At 47.3% G+C, this 22,161-nt stretch overlaps 2 protein-coding genes across 7 annotated transcripts in view; one reads left to right on the forward strand and one right to left on the reverse strand.

Annotated features, from left to right (window-relative positions):
• ELF2 (E74 like ETS transcription factor 2) overlaps positions 1 to 3,471 on the forward strand; it is a 38,080-nt gene extending 34,609 nt beyond the window's left edge. For all 5 annotated transcript variants that reach the window (XM_065062029.1, XM_065062027.1, XM_065062032.1 and 2 more), the window contains 3 exons: positions 376 to 568; positions 954 to 1,307; positions 1,765 to 3,471. In XM_065062029.1, coding sequence (XP_064918101.1) covers positions 376 to 568; positions 954 to 1,307; positions 1,765 to 2,392 — 1,175 coding nt within the window. In that variant the 3' untranslated portion in view covers positions 2,393 to 3,471. The remainder of the gene's footprint in view (positions 1 to 375; positions 569 to 953; positions 1,308 to 1,764) is intronic.
• A 2,899-nt stretch (positions 3,472 to 6,370) lies between these two features.
• NOCT (nocturnin) lies at positions 6,371 to 17,764 on the reverse strand. Of its 2 annotated transcripts, none has more exons than XM_065062033.1 (3): positions 17,271 to 17,764; positions 11,871 to 12,140; positions 6,371 to 10,810 (listed from the first exon to the last, which is right to left on the reverse strand). In XM_065062033.1, exons 1-3 carry the CDS (start codon positions 17,452 to 17,454, stop codon positions 9,975 to 9,977), a joined length of 1,290 nt encoding a protein of 429 aa, XP_064918105.1. In that variant the 5' UTR covers positions 17,455 to 17,764; the 3' UTR covers positions 6,371 to 9,974. The 2 variants fall into 2 exon arrangements, with proteins under 2 accessions (XP_064918105.1, XP_064918107.1); XM_065062035.1 differs by lacking the exon at positions 17,271 to 17,764 and adding an exon at positions 15,556 to 17,195.
• Between the last annotated feature and the right edge of the window lie 4,397 nt (positions 17,765 to 22,161).

A 22,161-nucleotide genomic window follows, 5' to 3' on the forward strand; every position in this document is an offset into this window, starting at 1 on the left:
TGTCTGTCAGCATCATAAAATGCACAGGCATTTCCATACCCTGTTTAAGCAAATATAAGAAAAAAATTCTGAGCTCTCATCGTGTCTCTGCTGGTTGTAGTGACTTGGAATGCCCTCCCACACTTTTTTCCAAGAACTGAGAATGGGCACTGGATTGAAGAGGCTCCTGTGTGATGGAGCCAGGTCACTTGGATTAGTTCTTTTCAGAATGTAAACATTTATGGAAGCTTTACTAAACAGAATGAATGAATGTGTGCAGGTTACATACCATCTGCTGCGTAACATTTGCAGGTCATTCAGAGTTAACTATGTATGGAGAACTTTCTGTTATCTTTAAAAGTGGATTTCTAATATTTAACTGCTTTCTGATTGTAGGAAATACAACGTACTTATGGGAGTTTCTTCTGGACCTTCTCCAGGACAAAAATACTTGTCCTCGATATATTAAATGGACTCAGCGAGAGAAGGGAATCTTTAAACTTGTGGACTCGAAAGCTGTCTCCAAACTATGGGGAAAGCACAAAAACAAACCTGACATGAACTATGAGACTATGGGAAGAGCTCTGAGGTAAAAACTCTTATATCCTTAAATTATATACTATAATTTTAAATCTCATTCTTAATTTTACCTATAGCAATATAACAGTTCTGAAATTTTAAAAGCTTTGCCCTCTTGCTGACTTTTCTGTTCAAAAAGCATCAGAGGCTTACAGTTGCTATTGCTTTTTATGTTACCAGTTAATTTGCAATTTAGTTCCTGTTTAAAAGGTTGGATTTTTTTTCAACTAGATCCTTCAGATATATTTCCAGTATGCTCCACCAGCTTCTTTCTGTACCTTCTCACATTGTAGGTTTTACTGTGGTTACTTGGGGTTTTCTTGTTAGCCTAGAATAGGGTTTTATTTAAAATCTGTTACTGTGTTGGTTACTACCTAATTGTACTTTTCTTGCAGATATTACTATCAAAGAGGAATCCTTGCAAAAGTTGAGGGACAGAGGCTTGTGTATCAGTTTAAGGAGATGCCAAAAAATATAGTTGTCATAGATGATGACAAAAGTGAGTCCTGCAATGAAGATTTGTCAATGCCTACAGATGAAAAGTCATTGGAAAGAGTGTCTTTATCTGCAGAAAACCTTTTAAAAGCAGCAACCTCTGCACGCGGAGGAAAAAATTCCTCACAGTTAAGCTGTACCAGAACAGAAAAAGCAGTCACCAGGGTTGTGAATATTGCCTCACCAGTGCATGACACGTCGTCTTCTCGTCCCTCAACTACCACTACTACTGTCCCAGCAACGACAGCTCCCAGGTTTGTAGTAACGTGGCTTGGGCTGGTTGTTTGCTAATGACAAGGAAGTTTTTGGTTAGGAAGCTGTCTTCTAGTTTTTTGGTTTATGTTTTATATGTTGGAAATAGTTTCTGATTTGCAAGCAGCGGTGTAACAATAGAATACTATGGAAGTCTAGTTTGTGAGTTCAGAGCCAACTGTCAATGTGCTCGCCCTCGAACGTATTTTACAATTGTGTAGAGAGAGGGAGGGGGGAAAAAGATAAAAGAATACTGCTGAATTTCCATGTTCCTGTTGCTAGATGTACAGAAGGTTTGTGTGGTGGTTTGTTGTTGTTGTTGTGGGGCTTTTTTTGTTTGCGTTTTGCTTTAAGAACCGGTTAGAAATCTGTGAAACCTAGGTTTGTCTATCCCTCTTTTCATCTCTAACAGTGCCCTGTGTTTTGGCTTAAACATGCACATCTGTCTTCATTTTGCAGGACTGTACGTGTGGCAATGCAAGTGCCTGTTGTAATGACCTCTCTGGGACAAAAAATCTCAACCGTGGCAGTGCAGTCAGTAAATGCAGGGTCACCGTTAATAACCAACACAAGCCCAACAACAGCAACAACTCCGAAGGTAGTAATCCAGACAATCCCTACTGTGATGCCAACCTCTGCTGAAAACGGAGACAAAATCACAATGCAGCCTGCCAAAATCATTACCATCCCTGCCACGCAGCTCACGCAGTGTCAGCTGCAAACAAAACCGGGCCTGACTGGGTCAGGAAGTATTAACATCGTGGGAACCCCGCTGGCTGTGAGAGCGCTAACCCCGGTGTCCATAGCTCATGGGACACCAGTAATGAGACTATCGGTGCCTGCTCAGCAGGCGTCAGGCCAGACTTCTCCCAGGGTGATTAGTGCGGTTATAAAAACTCCAGAAGTTAAATCAGACACAGCAGCTTTAAAACAGGAACGCGAGGTGAAAACGCTGCAGCTGGTAAAAGAAGAGAAGCCAGCAGACGGAAGCAAGACTGTGACCCATGTAGTAGTAGTTAGCACGCCTTCAGCTATTGCCCTTCCTGTAACAATGAAAACAGAAGGAATCATAACGTGTGAGAAATGAAGAATAGGTTGCTTCCAGCATGGACTTCTAGACTGTTACGGTTTTCAATATACTGACATTGGGGGAGGGAAGTGGACGCGATCACCAAGTCGAAAAGGAGAGTTTTGAAATGTTAATAAACATGGATATGTTGAAGACTTACTGGAAAAAAAGATTATTTTCCCGTGTTTCAGTGGGAATTGAACCACATTGATACGCTGACAAAAACTGCCTCTTCCAGTTGGGAAACAGCTGAACTTATAGAGAAGGAAAGACAGAGGGACTGAAAAGGGACCAAACAGTTCACTACGTTACCGACTTACACTAAGACCTGGAACACTAAAAGAGAGTTCTGTGAGAGGTTTGCCTTGATTTTTAGGTTTCAGGGGGAGAGGAAAGTCTCATTGTTACAAATGTCAAATTTGATGCATTTTGTATGCCTACCAGCAATTACTACTGTGTGCCCACAGTACTCAACTGGTGCTATGTGAAAAACTCTGCTACTAGGTATTGTAGAATGTGAAATAAAGGAGAAGATTAAAGAGCTTCTAAAAGAAGACAGACCTAGAGGGATTTTTGTATTATACAGCTTAAGCAGATTCAAAATGAAAGCCTTAGACTGATTTTCAGTTATCTTTCTTGAAATAAGCTAATGGCTTGTTTGTGTAAAGCTTTTTTATTAAAACAAATTTTTTAAAAATCTTGTACCTAGCACAGTATTGTTATAGAATTACATGTAACATATTTTGTATGGTAGTTAAAAGTCTGTCTAAATTTCTTAATTGTGGACAAAACAGCAGCAGGCTTTCCGCCTTCTGCCATACCATGCCTGTGTCTCTCACTTAGCCTTGACATCCGTGCATACATTTCAGTTTCAGCTCTACTCTGCCACTTGAAAGGTCACACCCAGCATGAGCTTTTGTCAGGTAGTTCTAAACCTGTAAATTTTTTTTAGTTGGAAGTTAAGAGGGAAGTACCAGTGTTCAGAATGAACTATAATAGTTTGTATATTCAACATTTGAAGTATATTCTATTTTGTTGTACTCTTGTTTCAAAGTGTATTCAAGTAGGTTTTACTGAAATATAGAAACTAAATTTAATGGCGTTTGGTCTGCTTTTTATTTTATTTTTTTTCCTTTCAACCTATTAACCTTTCTTTCTGCTTATTTGAAATCTTCCAGGCATTCAGCCTAAGATAGCTGATATAGTGTGGAAATTTGGAACTCCTCACTACTCCGGCACTCCGAGCGGCTGAGCAACTCTCCCACACAGTACACTGAAAGATTTTTTTCATTGAAGTATCTGAGAAGCTTGCGGTAGTTGGTGAGGTGTAACTTCTGACGGGGGTCTAGTTCTCAGGCGCTTTTTCAGGATGGTGAGCGTACCCAGTGTTCTTGTGTTGTGACTAATCACACTAGTGCTGGTGGAATAACCTCCGTAGCTTCAGAAGTTACTGCCCTCCTGCCCGCAGGTGATAACTTTGTGTGCGCTCCCAGCTGTTTTAATGCAAAGAAGACAGGGTTCGCTTAAGTGATTCTGAGAATCAATAACTTCTAGAGCTCTGTGAAGTACCTGACTATTCCTCCACCTACACCTTTGTTTCCTAGGGCTGCGTTGCAAAGGAAAGGTAGAAATGAGCAGAGCTGGCTACTCAAGTGTGCTGATCTCTCTGTCGGTCTCCTAGAGGCAAGTAGAAAGCAGTGGTAGGTAGAAACTGTGAAAAAAGCAATACCAAGTTACGCTGCTTGTCCTTTTGATGTTGTTGCCAGTGACATTTCAAACTGTTAATATTTTGGCTTCAGCCACAAATACATGACTTTAGGTAGATGTTCGCATTTTTTTCTGAATGAAGTATCTAAATAGGTTTCCCATTTATAATTGCACTTAATTACGGGTGTCATGATACATTAATACAGGGTGAAGCTTAGCTGAGAACTAGACAGTACATCAGTTACTCCATAGCTGCAGTCCATGTGCAAGAGTTTGGCTTAAAATAGGTGGAGGGTAGCTCACCCTGTTTCCATGGAGACCACATTGTCAAGAAGAGAGAAAAGTAATAGTGTTTTTAAAGCCATGTTTTTAAGTATTTTCTGTAAGAAATCCTTTTCTAAATGGCTGTTGTTTGATTGTATATGAAAGAGAGATGCTGTTTCTCAGAAATGTATATCACCGGAGTATTTCTAGTTAAGACCTTTCCGACACCTAATTTAGATACACTGGAAGTCAAATGGGGACAGACTATCTTCCTGGAAATAGAAAAGGATCTTCAGCTGATGTCCTCCTCCTTCTCTTAAGTTAGAGCCAAGACTTCATCGTGTAATGGCAAAAATGGAAGGAATGAAGGCGCGCATCTCTGCAGCCCACAGCCGTGCTCCAAGACGCTGCTGTCGTCAGCGCTGTGCCTTGCCACCGAACTGGCGATGGCCCTTTGGCTCTCTCCCCGTGCTACCCGGCAAGAGGGACACGTGTCCCTGCTGCCAGAGGACACGTTTCAGAAGTTAGTTACGTGCCGCGAGAGTCTGAAGGTGCATGAGGATGCGCTGTGACTGAGATGGAAACGGTACTTAACCTGGCTTCAAACAGCAAAGCCGCATTTTGTTGACCTTTCCAGGTATGCCTTTGTACCTCTCACTTGGTTTTTAAAATTTAGGTGTTAGCTGTAAATACAGACTGGCTTTTTGTCACAGTCAGGGAGTGATTTCAGCCAATCTGCCAAAGCACAGCTCTTCAGCATTGTTTTGTGTGCACGGGGTTCCTCTGAGTTGTTCTGAGGTGCGATTGTTCTTCAGAAGCGGTGTGTAATCTAGGTAATAAGCCACGGTTCTTACAAGAGGCAGCCTCTCCCTCTACAGCCAGGTGTCAAGATTGCCACGGAGTGGCAAGATTCCCACCTGTAACTGAATATTCACATAATTCTCTGGGTCTGTGCAAGCTTGCTCTTCAACGTGCTGCTTTATGCTGACATAATTAATTACTGTGTGGGCAAGAAAGAAATGTTTTTACTGGTGGTGTTGGAGGAGGTGACCTCAGGATGAGAGCTTTGATCAGGTTTGTAACATCTGAAATGGAGAAAGGGACGCTAAAACGTTGAAGAAGGTGGTATCTAGCTATACTAGACTTATGCAATCCTGTTGAAAAATCTGTTATTTTGTCCATGTGTGAAAGTGGCACTAATTTTTACATCTGAAGCTTATGGCTTATGTAGAAGAGTTCAGGCTTATGTCATCCTTGGCAAGTAATAACTTTTCTAGATGTGTGAGTGGAATGGAACTGGTGTGAAGTGAGCACACTTTTATACAGAACGCATTGAGGCACATACAGCCATGGTGTCAAGTGATTTTACACATATAAATACAAACATATCACTTTTATTTTTCAAATAACTACTATTTTAAGCTTTAGGAGGGACAGGGTAATGCTGTATAATCCACAGGAGGAAACCTGATTGTGAATGGCAACGCAGAACAGAGTTCTGAGCCTCAAATTTTCTGGGTTATGACAAGAAAAGCTGCAAGGAGAAATCCCATCCTGGAAACCACTGGTTTTGTTGCTCTCTCTTGGAGAAAGCCCATCTTGCTTAGCGTTGAGGTGAAGGTTTCTGTGGCTTGGCACAACTCAAGCGGTCAGGGTATAGCGTGCTGTGGGGAAGGCTGAGCTCTGGGGATCCTCTGCTAATTGATCGGCTTTGGAGAATTACATCTGAGCTGATGAAGGATCAGTGAGCCAGAGGCAGTCAGGAGGTGATGAGAAAGCGGAGGTGTGCCTGTAGCCTCAGTTCTCACTGACAGGTGCAGCATGGATCTTTGCATGTGAAGATCGTCACAGGCAGAACAAGCTAAATTCAATTTCTGCCTTGTAGAGGCAGTTCAAATAGCAGGTATTAAACTTATTAAGTGAAGACAATCCAAGTGACAGTATCTACTGACCTAATTGTTCTTTAAGAGAGAGAGTGTTTTAATAAGCTTGCAGCAGCTTCCTTCTTTCAGTAAATTAAATAAGCAGGCCATTTTTTCCTTCACCTACCTTGAGGGTGAGGGAGAACTGCCACTACTAAAGCTAATGAAGCTTTTATTTAAGATTAGAGCAAATTATCTGTTGAGACTTTCTTTAGCCTTGGTGCGCTTTTAAGGCAGACAGCCACAAGAAGAGCTTTGAAGACATTTTTATTGTAAGAGTCACACTGCTACATAGGAAAAAAACTTTCCTTCTTCCTGTGAAAAATATTTATTGTACTGATATTTATAGCAGGCAAAAGCATTTCAGTGCTGCAGGCCTGCCTCTTGCTGAGTTAAACAAAGCAAGAGCAATATTTCTCTTAAGTTTTCCAAAAGAGCCTGGCTACAAAATTTATAGCTAGTACTGAAATAAAAGGCTGAAGCTGACTGGGAAGTAACCAGTTAAATTTCTGTGTCTTGTCTACTTTTTATTACAATACAGCAGAAGGGGCTTGCTGTTGTGCTGTAGCAGGGATGTGTGATAATATTAAGTATTGCTGTGTAACGGGGAGAGTCTCCAGCCTTTCCAAAGTTATCCCACCCTCCTCTCGCCGTCAAAATTGCCCTTTAAGGACATGAAGCAGTGAACATCTACATGTCTGTGGTGAAATAAGAATCCCAGCCCTTTCCAATTCAGAAAAGCTCCGCAGTGACGGCAGTATCGCATACATTGTGCTGTTTCTCCACAGTTTGGTTTCTTTTGTAGAGGAGTTAGCATTGAAAGCGAGGGTCTGAGTAAAATGTCATAAGAATCATACAGATACCAAATATCATCCCCTGTGAGAGCGACAGCGGAGTGTTGTAGCTACTATAGTTTGGCTCCTGCTGGTAAACAGAGCATATCATAGTCAGTGCTGTGGCTCCTGTGCTCTGGGAGTGGTGAAGCAGTGCCATGTGGGTCAACATCCTCAGCTATCCTTAGGAAAACTGAGTTCTTTATGCAAAAATAAAATGGAAGTTGAGGGCCCTTTGATGTTGGTGGTTCTTTGGTTTGGTTTGGGTTTTTTTTAATATATCTGAGTATAGTATTGCCCTTGCTCTCAAGTTACATCATCCTAACACAAGTGTAGTTTCTTTCAGAAACTGCCAAAAGCGTTTGAATGGAAACTCCAGCTTTTGGTGTGACTTTCTGTGGTAGATGAGCAAGGAGTTGACTTACTAAAGGTATCATATAGGTCTACATTGTTGTGTTGCTTTTAGAAGTGTTTAGCTACAGATGACCAGATACCTCCATTAACAGACAATTGTATTATTTCTCCTCTTTGCAAAGACCCATTTGAGGGAAGATCCTGAGAAAAGACAACCCTAAAGGAGAAGCACTGCATCTCATCCCCTCAGAGAGCAACTGCTTGCAGCCAGCACCACAAAAAGCCAGCTGTCTCAGTCTCACTGGTATGAAACACTTACAGCAGGGATGCTCAGGGAAATCTGCTGTTCTGTGGGCTGTTAGGAGCGTCTGGATCTCCGGCCCAGAACCTCCCCCAAAGCAGCCACCCTTCTGGCTTCCAGGGACACAACACAGATTTGCTCTTTTTGAAAGCACAGCTGGTAGTGTTTGATATGTCACCATCTGTTTGGTAGAGTATATCCCAAGGAAGTCAGGCTCTTTGGCTGCAAAATCTTTTCTGCCTGGGGAATTTCCAGTGTGCATTTGCTAGAGGAGTCCTGCATCCCAAGCTGGTTAGAGGCTCTGCATGGAAGCAGATCATCACTCTTACCCTGCAAGGGTCAGGAACACAAGCAGAGCATGTTACAGCTACACAACATGGCACTTCCTTTGTCTGCCTGAAAGGGAGCATGGCTGAGTGGGAATCTGGGACTTCCAGTTGTCAGACTCAGTATTTCACTTACCAGCAACACAAGTACAATAATTTATGGGCTGTGCAAAGCACACATCTGTGACATTTCTTGCTCTTCAAATGATGCTTTCCAAGAAACTGTACTGGCCAGCACTGTAGCTCCACAGAACTGTTGGGAAGAGTAATACTTACAGTAATGTAGACTCCAGGCTGCTTCTTTACCTAGGGGGGAGAGCAGCTTAACATTGTTAGAGGTACCTCCCGACAGACTTGCTGCAGAATTAGGGCATTTCAAGTTTAAGAAAGAGCACTTGCTGTGAAAGCAAAGCAGCTGTTCCAATTTGTAAGATTAGGACTGTGGGGCTGGAGGAAAGAAGTCTGGAATGGGTAGCATCACCACTAACTTGAAGCTTGAACAGTCACTAGTTGTGACAGATCATCTACTTATGAAAATGATGCAGCAGAGAAATGATGAAAAAGATGGCAGCAGAGACTTCTTTTTTTTCCAAAGACTTTTATTAATAAACACCTGGAACATTTCAGAGTTACTATGGGCCTTACTTTACATGGAAGTACTGCTTTATTTGCTCTGCCTCATCTTTCCCAACTACGTCAATGTCAGTCCAACTCCAACTGTTGTCCCCCTTCCCTCCCTCCGTACCTCATGTTCTGGCACAGTGGCATATTTATAATCCATATATGCAATACCTATGCCATACCAATAAGCACCATGCACACAAACACAGCTCTGTTGTAGCCTAGGTGCTTAGCCAGAGTTCCCCTGGGCCACAGAAAAAGGCTCCTTAACACTGTTGCTGTGTGATTTCAAGTTGGAGGGAGGATCACCAATTTCTCTCAATAAATAAATTTTATCTTCTAACAGGTTCCAGTGTAGCTTTAGATTCTGAAGATAAATAAAATAAAGTTTTCCAACATGAAGACTGGCCCTTTACTGAAACAGCAAGATTGACAAGACTACAAATTTAAACCATTTAGAAAAGTAATCCTTGAAGCAGAGGAGGAAAAACTCCCTGGTTCAGTGTGTCCTCTGGAGGGAAGCAGGGAAGAGACAAAGCTAACAGTCACTGTGTGTACATACCTGCAGGTCCTGTGTGTGACAGACATGCACATTCATCTGGGAAAGTGAGGATATTCCTACACTATGTAAAGTAGTTTGTCTCAGTTTCCTCACTTGCTCTTACTGGAGCAGGTCTTCCTCACACTGTCCTATTATCCATTCACTTTTAATGAAATTGTCATCTCAAGTCTTGTAAAAAATGAGAAGACAACACTAGTATGAGCTTAGATTTGTTCATGTCTGAACTCATTATGCTTCCTGTGTATTGCAACAGAAAAACATTTAAGATAATCTCACTGAGGAGTCAAGCCTATTTCCCTTTGGTATTTGCACAAGCTTAACATGAAATGAATAAAATTAGCATGCTGTCAGAGCAAGTTGTTTTACAAACACACGTGTTTTGATTTAAATACTAAGTCCTCCACATTCATAGGAGGATTTAATCTTTAGACATGGGAGTTAGTAAAAGGATAAAGCTCATTTGCCTTCTGGTTTGCAAACCCTGACATGGCAAGAACACTCCGAGGAGAACACTGACGCCTTTCTTCCTCCCTTGGAGGCTCCAGATTAACAAGCACTGAATGGCAAGTGTAATTCTGAACAAGTGCCCACAATAATGTTTAGTCAACAGTACTTCCTCACCCTTCAACAGCTTCCAGCTTCAAAAGTTTTGTCTAAAACAACATAGTGGTGAGTTAAGACACTGCAATACCAGGTGGCATTCCAACACACTACAGCAGTCTGTCGGGGTCTGGATTAAAACTAAAGTCACACACCAGAGAGAGGTGATCGGAAGGGTAATTGAACGACGGGAGCCTGTTGGGCCCAATTTGCTCCTCAGTCAGCAAGCCTAGGGCTGAGTTCACATTCAAGGCGTGCTGGGAATACCAGATATAATCCAGCGTGTGCCGGCACTCTCCCGAGGGCCGTATCTTCCAGGTGGTGTACGGGGGCTCTGACTGCCCGTCAGGGCTCAGCAGCTTGTACGCACTGTTTAAGTTGAGGCTGGAGTTGGAAAATTCCCTGTAGACCTCCTCAGTTGGCTCCGCGTTGAAGTCCCCGCAGATGATCAGAGGGATCTTGGCGCCTTGGGTAATGTTCTTCAGGTTCTGGAGAAGATCACAGCCTTGAGCGGACCGAAACCTCTCCCAGCCAGTGCGAGCTTTCAGGTGAGTGACAGCAATGCAGAACAGTCTTCCAGTTTCATGGCACTTCAGCGTCTGAGCGATGGCCACCTGGTTGGTCTTCAGCTTCATGGCGGTCAGCCGGATGTTGGCGCTGTTGATGAGCTCAAAGCGGTCCTTGAGGAAAAACAAGGCGCAGCCATCTGGCCCGTTGTTCTGCTCCACATCCAGGCACGGGGACCACGGCTTCGGGAAGAACGTGCACTGGTAGCCCAGTCGGCTGAGGAGGGGCTCAAAGGTGTCGAAGTAGTGGTCAACTTCTTGCAGGCATAAGATATCAGGCTTGTACGCCAGGATTTCCTCCAGGATGAGGCACTTCCTCTCTTCCCATTTCAGAGCTTCCATGGGGCACTGAACAAAGTTGTCTTTACCCTCTCCAAGAGCTGAAATTAGCAGGGAGGGGGGAGGAAAAAAAAAGTTACCAATAGCTAAAACAGACTGTTTTCCTGCAGGTTTTGCAGAGGCCAGAGGCAAGGCTCTGCTCTTGGGAGCCAGTGTGAGAGCAGGCAGCCTTTCACAGCAACAGAACTTGTAATGAAACGTGAGACAAGGCTTTTGCGACTCTTTGCTTCCTCTGTAAAACATGTGCACACCAGTTTACATGCAGGTGATGGGTTTTGCAGGAGTAGCTTCTGACTTTAAAGGTGCCAGGCTTGTCAATGGGTTTGAGAACCCCTTCTCAAAACACTGAAGTCTCTCAAAAAAAAAATTAAGTTCCCCTTACAGGCACAAGCTAGATTAAAGACATCTTCCTCCTCTTCCTGCAACTCACTACACTGTGGTGTTTCCACATGTGGCTGCCACAGCTTAAGGCTAAGAAAAAAATGCAGTGCTATAGGAGTGACTTAACTGCAGTGTTAAGTCAGTCCCTCTGGGGAGGATTTCCCACCCCTAAAGATTTTAAGATTGGGCTGTTGCATAAGTCAAACCCCAGCCTTGACCTCAAGAATGAGAAAATAATCAGTTAAAATTATTTTGAAGAATTAAAAATTCCCGTAACAGATGCGAATCCCTGAACAGCTCACCAATAGGCTAATGAGAAAACTGTAGAGAACCTTTACAAAGAAAAAACGTACAGAAGGATGAGTCTTTTCTGGAGGTTAACAACTATCTAAAATTGATGGGTCATGGCTTTGTGACTACACTGTGTTCAGGTAAGACAGGCATTCAGAGCTGCCTTTGGCTTCACAGCTGCAAAGAGAGACCTTTTCTTCCTTCCTGCAGAACAGAAGGCAAGCCACTATTTCTTATTTTCAAGTGCTGAAAATCTCCCTTCCCTGGCGCTCAGTCAGTTGTGCTTCAGGTAATTCACCTCCCTCCCTTTGCCAGTCCCAGGCACGCCTAACTACGTAGACACATCTGTACAGACAATTCTGCATTTGAAGGATTTTGTTGCTGCCTTTGATCTCAAGGTTAAACCCCAGGCTTAAAGGCAACTCCTACCTTGGGCAAGGATGTTCCACTGCATGACCCGAATGGGGCGGTGGTTACTGGCAGCATTTTTCTTCAGGTCCACAAAGTCCCTCTGAAACCGGGGTGGCCGTTTCTGCAGAACAATCTGACATTCCTCCAGCAACTCCTTGGGATCGATGGGATCCAGCCGGGCTGAGTCCAGCTGCTCCAGGCAGTCCTGGTGCTGAGGCACGGTGCTGCTGCTCAGCGTCTTGGCAAGTGCGCTGTAGAGCCGGCTGGTACTGTTTCCCATGGAACACACTGGAAAGGAAAAGCTGGCATTAGAGATGTCCACTGTGACTCTTCCCACCGCTTGGGTGCCTCATGGACAACCTTGCTACAGCACCAGCAATTTGTGGTTTATGCAGGAGCCTGTTCCTGAACCCGAGGTAAAAGAAGAAGGATGCAGAGACAGGGTTAGTCCTGTCCACAGTCTCATCATGTAATATTCCTACACATCTCTGCAGCAAGTCCTTGGCCTGGCTGTACATGCCACAAGATCTCTTCCACCACCACTAACACTTCCTCTGGAGGGAAAGTTTTGCTCTGAAGTGCCACCCGTGCCACAACGCATGGCAAGGACTTGAAGGGAGGCTGTGTTAGCACTTCTCTAGGCCCAGCGCTCTGCCCGGGCAGCGTACCTGGAGGCTCGGCTTCCCTTCAAATACGGGCAGGAAGAGCAGCGCTTGCACCACAGCAACTTGTCAGTGCTGCCTCTTGTGCAAGAGTTTCATTGTTGTGTCAATTTACGGCACTTTGCAAAGGTAATCTTCACAGAATCACAGAATGTTAGGGATTGGAAGGGACCTCAAAAGATCATCCAGTCCAATCCCCCTGCTGGAGCAGGAACACCCAGATGAGGTTACACAGGAAGGTGTCCAGGCAGGTTTTGAATGTCTCCAGAGAAGGAGACTCCACAGCCTCCCTGGGCAGCCTGTTCCAGTGCTCTGTCACCCTCACTGAGAAGAAGTTTCTTCTCAAATTTAAGTGGGACCTCCTGTGTTCAGTTTGTACCCATTGCCCCTTGTCCTATCATTGGTTGTCACTGAGAAGAGCCTGGCTCCATTCTCATGACACTCACCTTTTTATATTTATAAACATTAATGAGGTCACCCCTCAGTCTCCTCCAAGCTAAAGAGATCCAGCTCCCTCAGCCTTTCCTCATAAGGGAGATGCTCCACCCCCTTAATAATTTTCATTGCCCTACGCTGGACTCTCTCCAGCAGTTCCCTGTCCTTCTTGAACTGAGGGGCCCAGAACTGGACACAATATTGCAGATGTGGTCTCACCAGGGCAGAGTAGAAGGGAAGGAATCTTGAGCAAAAGAACTTCCGTGTGGCATTGCATTGGTTCATACTGGTTTTTAAGTAAGTTTATTTGTATCTTTGAGTTACTTAAGAACGGAAGAGACTTGTCATCTTGTGCTCGTATCTTGCAGAAGGTGCGAGGTGCTTCCCAACACTCTTGCGTGTTCAGCCTTTGCTAGCTTGAACTGTAGCATTACCAATCATAAGAGCTGGTGACAGACCTAGGATAGTGACAGACCTGGCTAAAGGGGACGGAGGAGGATAGATGCCCTAAAAGTTCAATAAACATACCTAGAAGGAGTAAAAGAGAAAAGAAAGACCCTGCAGCAGGAATCTCACGTCACTGTCTTTAGGAAAAGAGGTACTTTTAAAGACACTAAAAACCAGTTGGTTTAACATAAGTTTCAGATGCATAAGCCAGTGGAATACTGCCTCTGAACAGTTCTAAGTCGCAAATTGGGAATGTAAATTGGATATAGGACATCTCTTCCCAAATCCACCCCCATATCCATCCTTTTAGTTAAAATACCAGGAGTTTCTTGAACCGAGATGTGAGCTTGGGCTCACAAGCACGAATGTCTTCCTAAGCAAACTGTGTTTCATGCGTTTCAGTTTCTGCAGTCTTTCTTGGTTTACAATTTTAGTCAAGAAGCCAAGTGCAGCTGAAGTAAAAGAAATGCCATTCAGTAGTGAGGGAAATGGGCACAAACATCAAGTCCCTAAGCAGGACACTGACATGGCCATGAGGGTATGCGAAGCAGGAACGAAAGCACGCTCTGTGCTGGTTACAGACGGGTCCAGGTTACACACTACCAGAGCTGCCAGGCAGCCATGCAGAAACTCAGAGAAATCAATAGAGCTTTTAATGAAAGCTCCACAGGGAGCTCCTCACCTATTTTTGGGGTAGGTACAACTCACAGTTAAGTGCTGCAACTGGGGAGAAGTACACAGTGCTTTCTGCTCCCTTAGGGGTGCTGTCAGCAGCTGCAAGCCCTAAGCCCTACACAGCTCTGGCCCCCAAAAAAATACACTCCCCCTCCCATGCTTTCCCTCCTGGCACAGCACGAGCCAGGCAGTGGGAAGCCCATGCAGAGGCAATGCCTTCTGCACAGACCCTGCCATGCCATGAATGAACATGGCTCATGCAGGGCCCTCCAAATGAATGAACAGGGAGTTATTCTGCTCCAAGAAACCACCGGCAAGAGCCTATGTTGCTCATTGCTTGACCTGAGTCAGGGAGAGCATCAAAAGGGACAAGGTAGCACCAGGGAGAAGCTGGGTGCAATGCATCGGGAGCAAAAGCCTACTCTAAAGCTCTGAGCAGCTTACATCTGCTACAGCAGGACAAAGTCTAAGTTCAGCCATGCACCTGCCAAGCTGCAAAAAAAAGCCAGAGCATTGTCCAAATCTCCTCGCCCCTGGGGTGATGTGGTATCCAGCTCTTTATGGGGAGACAGGCATAGCCTAACCTGCAAGGGATGTACTACAACTCAGCTGCAGCACAGGTCTGACAGCTTTTAAACTCATTAAATGTCTCGGGAATGAAGAAGAGCTTCTGTCTCTTGAGAAGCCAGGGAAAGCTGGGTGAAAGACAGCCTATGCTGCAAATCAAATGCTTTCAGGCTGGTGGAAGGTGGCTTGGGAGCCCTTGGCTGAAGGGAGACTCCTGCAGGAAGACTCCAGCTTAAGTTGACCGATGAACTGCACAATTTTTTTTCCCCCCAAAGTGCTGAAACCATCATAGCACAGACTGGATTATTTTGTAGAACAGGGGCCAGCCCAGCGACCTGAACATTGAAACTCCAAACAAAATCTGTTCAGTATTTTTGCAGTGCTTAACATGCGCAGTAAGATAAGGCAGTGAGCCGAGTCCAAGGTCACCGTTCCAGGATCCTTACAGTCCAAGTTAAATGACCTGTGACTTGCTGGGATAACATCTGCTGCCAGTGCTGTGACACAGCGGTGCTGATGTACGCAGAACAAGCGGTCTCCTGAGCACGCACTTCAGCAGCGGATGGTGAACACGGACATGATTCACTTGGTGTGATGTTGCAATAGGGAACGCCAGCTCACCAGTTACTATTCAAGGTACTTAAAATAAAAAAACCTTCCTCTCAGCAAGGGTGGTGCCTCAGCACAGTAAGGGCAGGGGAGGAATTTAAACTGTTCTCTAACCTTCAGGAGAACACAGTGCAAAGTTCAAGGTTTCTTCTGTCATCCAGCCATAGCACAGAGGAGACAAACTTGTAGTGTATCAGTCAACGAGCAGTCACAGACTTTATTTTAAGGACTTCGCGTCAAAGACGAGGGCTGCAGCATGCAGGCAGACCAGGGGGCTTGCAGAGGGGTATCAGGGCCATGGCCCTTACCTTTTGGGTAAGGTAGACAGCATTCTGGTTCACCTTCCTTTCATGTCCTGCCTCCCAGCACTGCTTTTGGCTGAAAGCCCGCACCTTGTTCACCGCGGGGATTTCTCTGCCAGGTGAATGGCTCCACCACACCTGCAGCCCGGTCTGTAGTTCCATCAGCCCCCATGGCCGAGGAGGCTGGCCTCCCTGCAACACCAGTGCTAGGAGAAACTTAGCAGAGAACACGCCCACGTGACAAATTCTGTGCTACAGGATATCATACTACATGTACAGCCTTGTTTGGGCCAGCAACGGGATTACAGCCCCGGGACACCCGCATTCAAAGCGGCAGTTGTTGCTGCTTAGAGTTTGAGTCCTGATTTCGGCATCTAGGCCAGCCTTATGCACAGGGGAGTCGGGACCTCGTATAGGAAATTTCAGAGAGCTCGTCACAGCAAAGGAGGTGCTGCCTAGTCAACAGGCAACACCAGAAAGAGGGAGCCTCAAATCCTGCCCAGAATAAGACACAGAATCAATACTTGACACAAGCTTTGGAAACCCTTTTCCTCACGAGCGCTCTAACCAGGAGCTCGACTCTGCCAGCAGACGGCTCTCAGACACATATGCTCCTCTTCACTGGAGCTCCATAAAGCTTCAGTCAATCCTGTAGTTAATAATTTTGGCCTTCCTTGAATAGGAGAAGTTCTAAGCACCCTAACACAGCCTCACCCATAGACCCCTTCTGTAGCAGCACCAACACTTTACCCCGGCTGAGGACCAAAAGGAGGATTTCCTGCACGCCAGGTAAGTAATACAGCCCCAGATATATCCCACCAGCAGCAGCCTGCCCAGCTTTGACCAGGAGCCTCTCCTCTGGGTATGCCTTTTCAGTCAGAGTCAAGCTGCTTGTTGACAGACATGGCTTAAGGCTGCATCTGAACTGCAGGGGCCCGGCTGGTGCGTCACAGGTCAGCGGGCAGAGGGGAGGGAGCGCGGTGCGTGCCAAGGCGTTGTCCTCACATGGACTCCAGGCACAGCATGCATCCAAGGACGTGTGGGACCTCAAATGCTTTCCAAGTCTCATTTTGGGAAATTAGAATGGGGCATAATCACTGATACCCAACGATACAGGCAAAGAGGAACCTGATAGTTTTGCATCATCACCTTTGCCTGCCTGAGGGTAAAGCTGGGCTTTTCCCATACACTGTTTCTAGCAGAAAACAAACAAACAAACCAACCAAACCAAACAAACACTGCGTGCCCAGTACATCCTGTACAAAGCACAATACTGGAAGAGAACGGTTCAAGTAGCCAGCACTACACTTTTGACAGTGGGAAAAACACGCTGACCCGTTCAGACATCTGGAGAGTTACCCCATGAGTATGCGGTTTTATTCCAAGCAGCCAGCCTGCACCGGGGTGCAGAGCGTTCCCTGTCGCCCAGCCAGGGCAGGCAGGGAGGGGAGGGAAGCTGCCCTCGCCGAAACCCTGCGGCAGCATGGGCAGGGTGTCTGGCAGAGCCTCTCGTAAGTGCCAGTACTTCGGGTCGTTTTGTCGCTGGATGTCACCTGCTCGCACTTAGAGAGCAAAAGCCCCGGTACACGCAGCACTGCGGGGAGATGTGGATGAGAAACCAGATGTTTCCGCCCTGACTGCGGCCCGGAGCGAGCGCTCCCGGAGCCTCAAGGCTGTGACCCGGCCCAGCACCCCCGTGCCCCAGTCCCCCCAGTACCCACCTGTGCGGGGCAGCGGCCCCGGGGCGGGCGGGCCGCCCGCTGCTGCTGCTGCTGCCCGCGGGGCGGCGGGGCCGAGGGGCGGCGGGGCGGCGCGGGACCGCGGCGGCAGGAGAGAAGCCGAGGTGGGGGCGCAGCAGAGGGCGGGCAGCGCCGAGCACAGGCAGCGAGCGGGGCTCTGGTACATGCTCCCGGCGGGGCGGGCGGAGCAGGACGGGACGTGTCGGATCGATACGCGGCTCCCACGCCCGCGCCGCGGCGGCGCTTATAGACGCGGCGGCGGCCCGCGCGGCCGGTACATCCGGCACCTACCACCCGCACCCGGGGGGGAACGATACACGGTGGCCGCTGCCGCCCGCACCGAGCTGGGCCGCGGGCACTGGCGGAGCGTCGCCTCCCGCGGTCTCTCCGCGCCTGGCGCTGCCGTGGGCGGGGGGCGCTGCGCCGGGGACCGCGAATTCATTCTCCTCCTTCCTCCCCCGCGGCTGTGGAGTGGTCTCGCCCGACGGAGGTTTTCCGCTGTGACGTCAGAGAGGGGAGAGTTCTGTTCCCACGGACGTCACAGTATGGGGGCGGCGGGCCTGTGGTCTCCCCCCTGCCACCCACCCGCCGGGTGGTTCTGGGTGGCTGAGCCGTGGCCATGTGAGCCACGGGGGACACGGAGTGGGGTTCCCCCACGCGTGGGGCGGCCGCTCAGCGCGCCGCTGTATAAGGCGGGAGTGGCGTGGGCTGCGCGCCTCCAGCGTGGAGCCCCCGAACCCCTCTCCACGTCGGCCGTCGCCGCGCAAGGGAAGAGCGTTCCTCCGGAGTGGCTGTCCTACGTGTAGCAGCATTCTGCGTGGGAGCCTGCGAAGCGCTGGGTGGGGGGCGGTGCGGGAGTGACTCTTTATAATGGAGATCTGGCCCCCGAAGCGGGGGTCTGGGGATCCCTCGCCTGATCCCCGCTCCTTGCCTCCTCCTGCGCCAGCCGAGGGGCTCCGGGGTCTCCTGTGGGGCGGGGGGGCAGAGGGGAGCTGGGTTTCCTCTGCGTAAATTCAGGCAGGGACCGTAGCTGGTCAGAACAGGCTCGGTGTGGGCTCTCTTTCTGAAAACATGACGTTTTCTGAAACGTTGCATATTTTATGCGTTTGACAAAACAGAGGTCGCTCATGGGTGGCAGATGAGTTCTGTGAGAGATGCTGCTCTGGGAGCTAGGCCAGGCAGGCAGAACGGTGTTAGACCCGGGTCTGCTTAGAAACTCGTGTGCTCAGCCCTCTTGTCTGCAGCCTTTCCCTGCCCAGGAGGACTGGCAGCGAGGCCCAACAGCTGCTCTCTAAATTTTGGTGTTTCAGCACCACTGCTAGGGTGTTTTTTTCCAGCTCGCTGCCTGCTCGGCACAGGGCAGCTACAGCCTGTGGAGACGAGAGGCAAGAGAGAGGAGGTTTTTCAGCGCAGGACAAACACCGGCTGGGCTCCACTGCCAAGCAGAAGTCAAGTTTTGGAGCAGAACCTTGCTTTTTTTCTTTGTGCCATCAGGATGAATTAGCTGCAGGCTGCCTTTGTGGGTGATGTGCAACCCCTCTCTAAGCTGCCTGCAAGAAGATTTCACAGCCCCTCAGGGCTCCCAGAAAGATTTTTGTTGGGCACACAGGCAGGCACACCTGGGCTACATGGGAAAGGAAGTCATCACATCTCTGGGGACTAAACTGGCCTTCTGGAGCGAATGCTGTGTGTCATCAGAAAGACAGGACTAATCTTTTCCATTGGGTCAGTGCTCCAATGTGATGAGAGCTCTGACTTTCTAGGATAACGTTGATGCTTATCCGTTCTAAGCATAACAGCTTACCCTGCTTTCCTCAGCAATGGAAGATGATTGTGTCTTGCCTTGGTTCTGGGAGATGTCAAGAGCAGTTGATCGTTGCCCTTGTTCTAGCAGCTTTTTAATCTACTTGAACACTGACTGTCATGGGCCTCTTGGTCTTTTTTTTTTTTTTTCTTTTTTTCTCCAGAATAAAGAAACTTACTTCCTTCAGATCATGTCTTCTAAATCTCTTTTTCCTATTGCTCTCTCCTTGAGCTTCTCCCTGCCTGCCCCAGCCCAGAATCGAGGTGCCTGTGATGGGCGCAGAATTGGCAGAGCCTGGAGCGGTGCAGTGCTTCTCTGCTGCATCCTGCATGCAGCCTTCCTGGTGACTCAGCCCACCGCCAATTTGCCCTTGTCCCTTTTGCAGCTGTGCTCTGTCACTGTTCCAGTCACAGACCCTGGTATTCACTAGATCGTTCCGTGTTGCATCCCTACTGGAACGGCTCTGATTTTCATAGCACAAGGGTTCCCACGGTAACTCTTTCCTCACCTTTTCAAGGCAGGCATGTTATTTTTCTTCCGACACCTGGGACCACACTTCTTGCCTGGATTTTGGAAGGTGCTTGCCAGGGGTTCAGAGATGTCATGCCTGGGCGTGGCACCGGGGGGTGTCCAGGTTATCCTTGCAGTGCTCCAGGGTGACATTCGGCGGTTCTCGGGGTGATCGTGGGAGGGTCCCACGGTGACAACAGGGGGGGTCTTGTGGTGACCCCGGGTGACACAAGATGGGTCTCTGGGTGCCCCCAGGGTGAAACTCGGGAGGGGTCTCTTTCCTTGCTTTGCTTCCCTATTTTGGATTTTTCCGTGTCTCCCTCTCACTTCTATAACTTATTTTTGGTGCCCTCTACCATTTTGATGCTTTGAACCCTCTTGGCTCTGATTGATTTCAGTTAGGAGCCACCCTGATTTCATCCCTAAAGGGTTGTGCTACTCTGTTGTTCTTGTCTTTAGTTTTATCTCTCTGTCTGTCTTTCCTATTTGTCTTCATTCGTCATTTTCTTTTTGATTGTCAAAGCATAGATGATGGTAGTCTCACAGGCCCTCTGCTGACACTGTTGTTCTTTCTACACTGCTTTTCTGTTAAAAAAAGAGAGTATGTTGGAACATGTACAAAGCCGCTAATTTCAAAGGCGGGTCCTAGAGTTAGGTGCTTAAATTTACACCCGGCCATGTGTAGGCTCATCTGCCCCTCCCTAAGCAAAATGTTTGATACTCTAATGATTAAATGATTTTAAATGAAGATAACTAAAGAATGGGAAAGATAATTAAACAATGTTTTAAGGTAAGTAGTTAGTACCCTGCTAACTTCTTGAGTTTTGTTTTCTGTGAAATGAAGCAGTCATGCTGCCTGCCCTTGACAGAGACCTGCCAGCACAGGGGAGAACCGTGGAGGGAAGGGCTGGAGCTTGGCTTCCTCTGCTTTCCGACACACTGACCACCCCTTGCTGATCTCTCAACTCTGATTCATGTCTGCTCTGCTTTAAATCTGCATGGGAGAGACAGGGGCTTGGTTGCCGCACAGAACGGTGAGCCCTGGTTCCTTTCTAACCAGACTCTGCCTGACTGGGCTTGTCTACTCTCGAGCCTGGGCTTCCTTGGCAGAAGGGCAAACTTGTGACTGAGAGCTTATTTCCATGCCAGTCGTGCGTGATGCTCTGTAACCAGCTTATTTTTTCCCCCTTTCTAGAAGGCCAGACACTTCTGTAAGGAAAGACTGGTTGGTGATCCAAGTACTCCATGAGCTAGCCTACCAGTCCTGCCGTTTCTGCTGTGATCTGGCAAGAATAGGGGTAACTTGGGTTTTGTTGCATTATCTGCCACAATACCACTGACAGATGCCAAAATGATGGACTTGGTGACAGGGAAGCTGCTTGGCTGACTTTCCAGTCCTCCTCAGGAGGCGAGGCAGCTGGGCCCACTTCTGAGCTCTGTGTCCTCAGCTCCTCTTGAGCGGCCACTGACATGTGGGTGCCTCCAAGCCTGGTGGCTCTTCATTCTGCTTCTCCTGCCCTATGGGAAACCCCTTTGTCCCCAGAGGTGACTGCTTGTCCTTCCTGCTGCTGCTCCCACCTCCTGCCCCAGCAGGTTTCACAGAGCCTCCTGGCTGTTCGCTGTCCAGAGAGCTCAGCGGTCATTAAGTAACTAATGACTGGAAGGTATGATATGTTTATTATTCAGTTTATTACCATAATGACTCAAGGAGCTGGGTGTAGGCCAAGCCACCTCATGTGATCAATGAGGAGGAGGACGAAGAGAAGGTTTCCTGCTCCCCGCTGTACTGAATGTGCTTTTCTGTGCTGGTTTGGGTGTTGTCTTTCCTAAGCTGTGTGTGGCTGAGCCAGTGTGACAATAATGAAGGTGGTTTTGAAAGAAATAAAAGTTACTGTTGATGCATGAAGCTGTTTTCCACACCTACTGCATTGTCCTCAGGATTTGGGAAAATGGTGATTTAGCTCCAAAATATGAATCAGTGTTTGGCTGACGTCTCTAGGGATGATTCAAAAGTCCTAATAGCCTGCCATGGAAAATAAAATCCTGCTGAAAATACACAAAAGGTGCAATTAATTTTAGGTACATGTGATTCAGCTTTCCAAAGAAACTTCTCTCTTTTCTCTGCCCCAGCTGTCACATGCACATCTGGCTGATGTTTCCACTAGCTGGCAAAAGTGAGCAAGAGGAGAGAAGGTATCCAGGCCACAGCCTGCATAGACTGTAAGAGATGCTTTTTTTCTTAACCTTTTGACTTGTTCTTAGCCCAGAGATGCTGAAGTTTCAAACATCCTGGTTAGTGGACAGACTGTTAATCCTTTTCCAATGCTGTGGAAATCCCGGGCCCAGTGGAACTATGCTATCTATTAAAAATACATGTACGGCTAACATTTTTCCAACGTGTAGTAAAACCAGTGATTTCCACAAACTCTACTTCCTCAGGATTAGTACTGAGCTGAGGATAATGATCCTTCTACCTTGGTCAGGCAGCTCCTCCCGCATGTCAGGAAGGAGATTGTGCTGTGCTTGGTGCTGCTGTCCTAACACTGTCAGCGCTTTCAT

This window comes from Columba livia, chromosome 4 (assembly GCF_036013475.1).
Source record: "Columba livia isolate bColLiv1 breed racing homer chromosome 4, bColLiv1.pat.W.v2, whole genome shotgun sequence".
NCBI lineage: Eukaryota > Metazoa > Chordata > Aves > Columbiformes > Columbidae > Columba > Columba livia.

What these genes read in the sequence shown, in the direction of transcription:
- NOCT (XM_065062033.1), bottom strand. Translation starts at nt 17,454, where the DNA reads ATGTACCAGAGCCCCGCTCGCTGCCTGTGCTCGGCGCTGCCCGCCCTC. An exon ending in GGGGCCGCTGCCCCGCACAG is followed by an intron (nt 12,141 to 17,270) that starts GTGGGTACTGGG and finishes TTTCCTTTCCAG; the next exon opens with TGTGTTCCATGGGAAACAGT. An exon ending in GTGGAACATCCTTGCCCAAG is followed by an intron (nt 10,811 to 11,870) that starts GTAGGAGTTGCC and finishes TGCTAATTTCAG; the next exon opens with CTCTTGGAGAGGGTAAAGAC.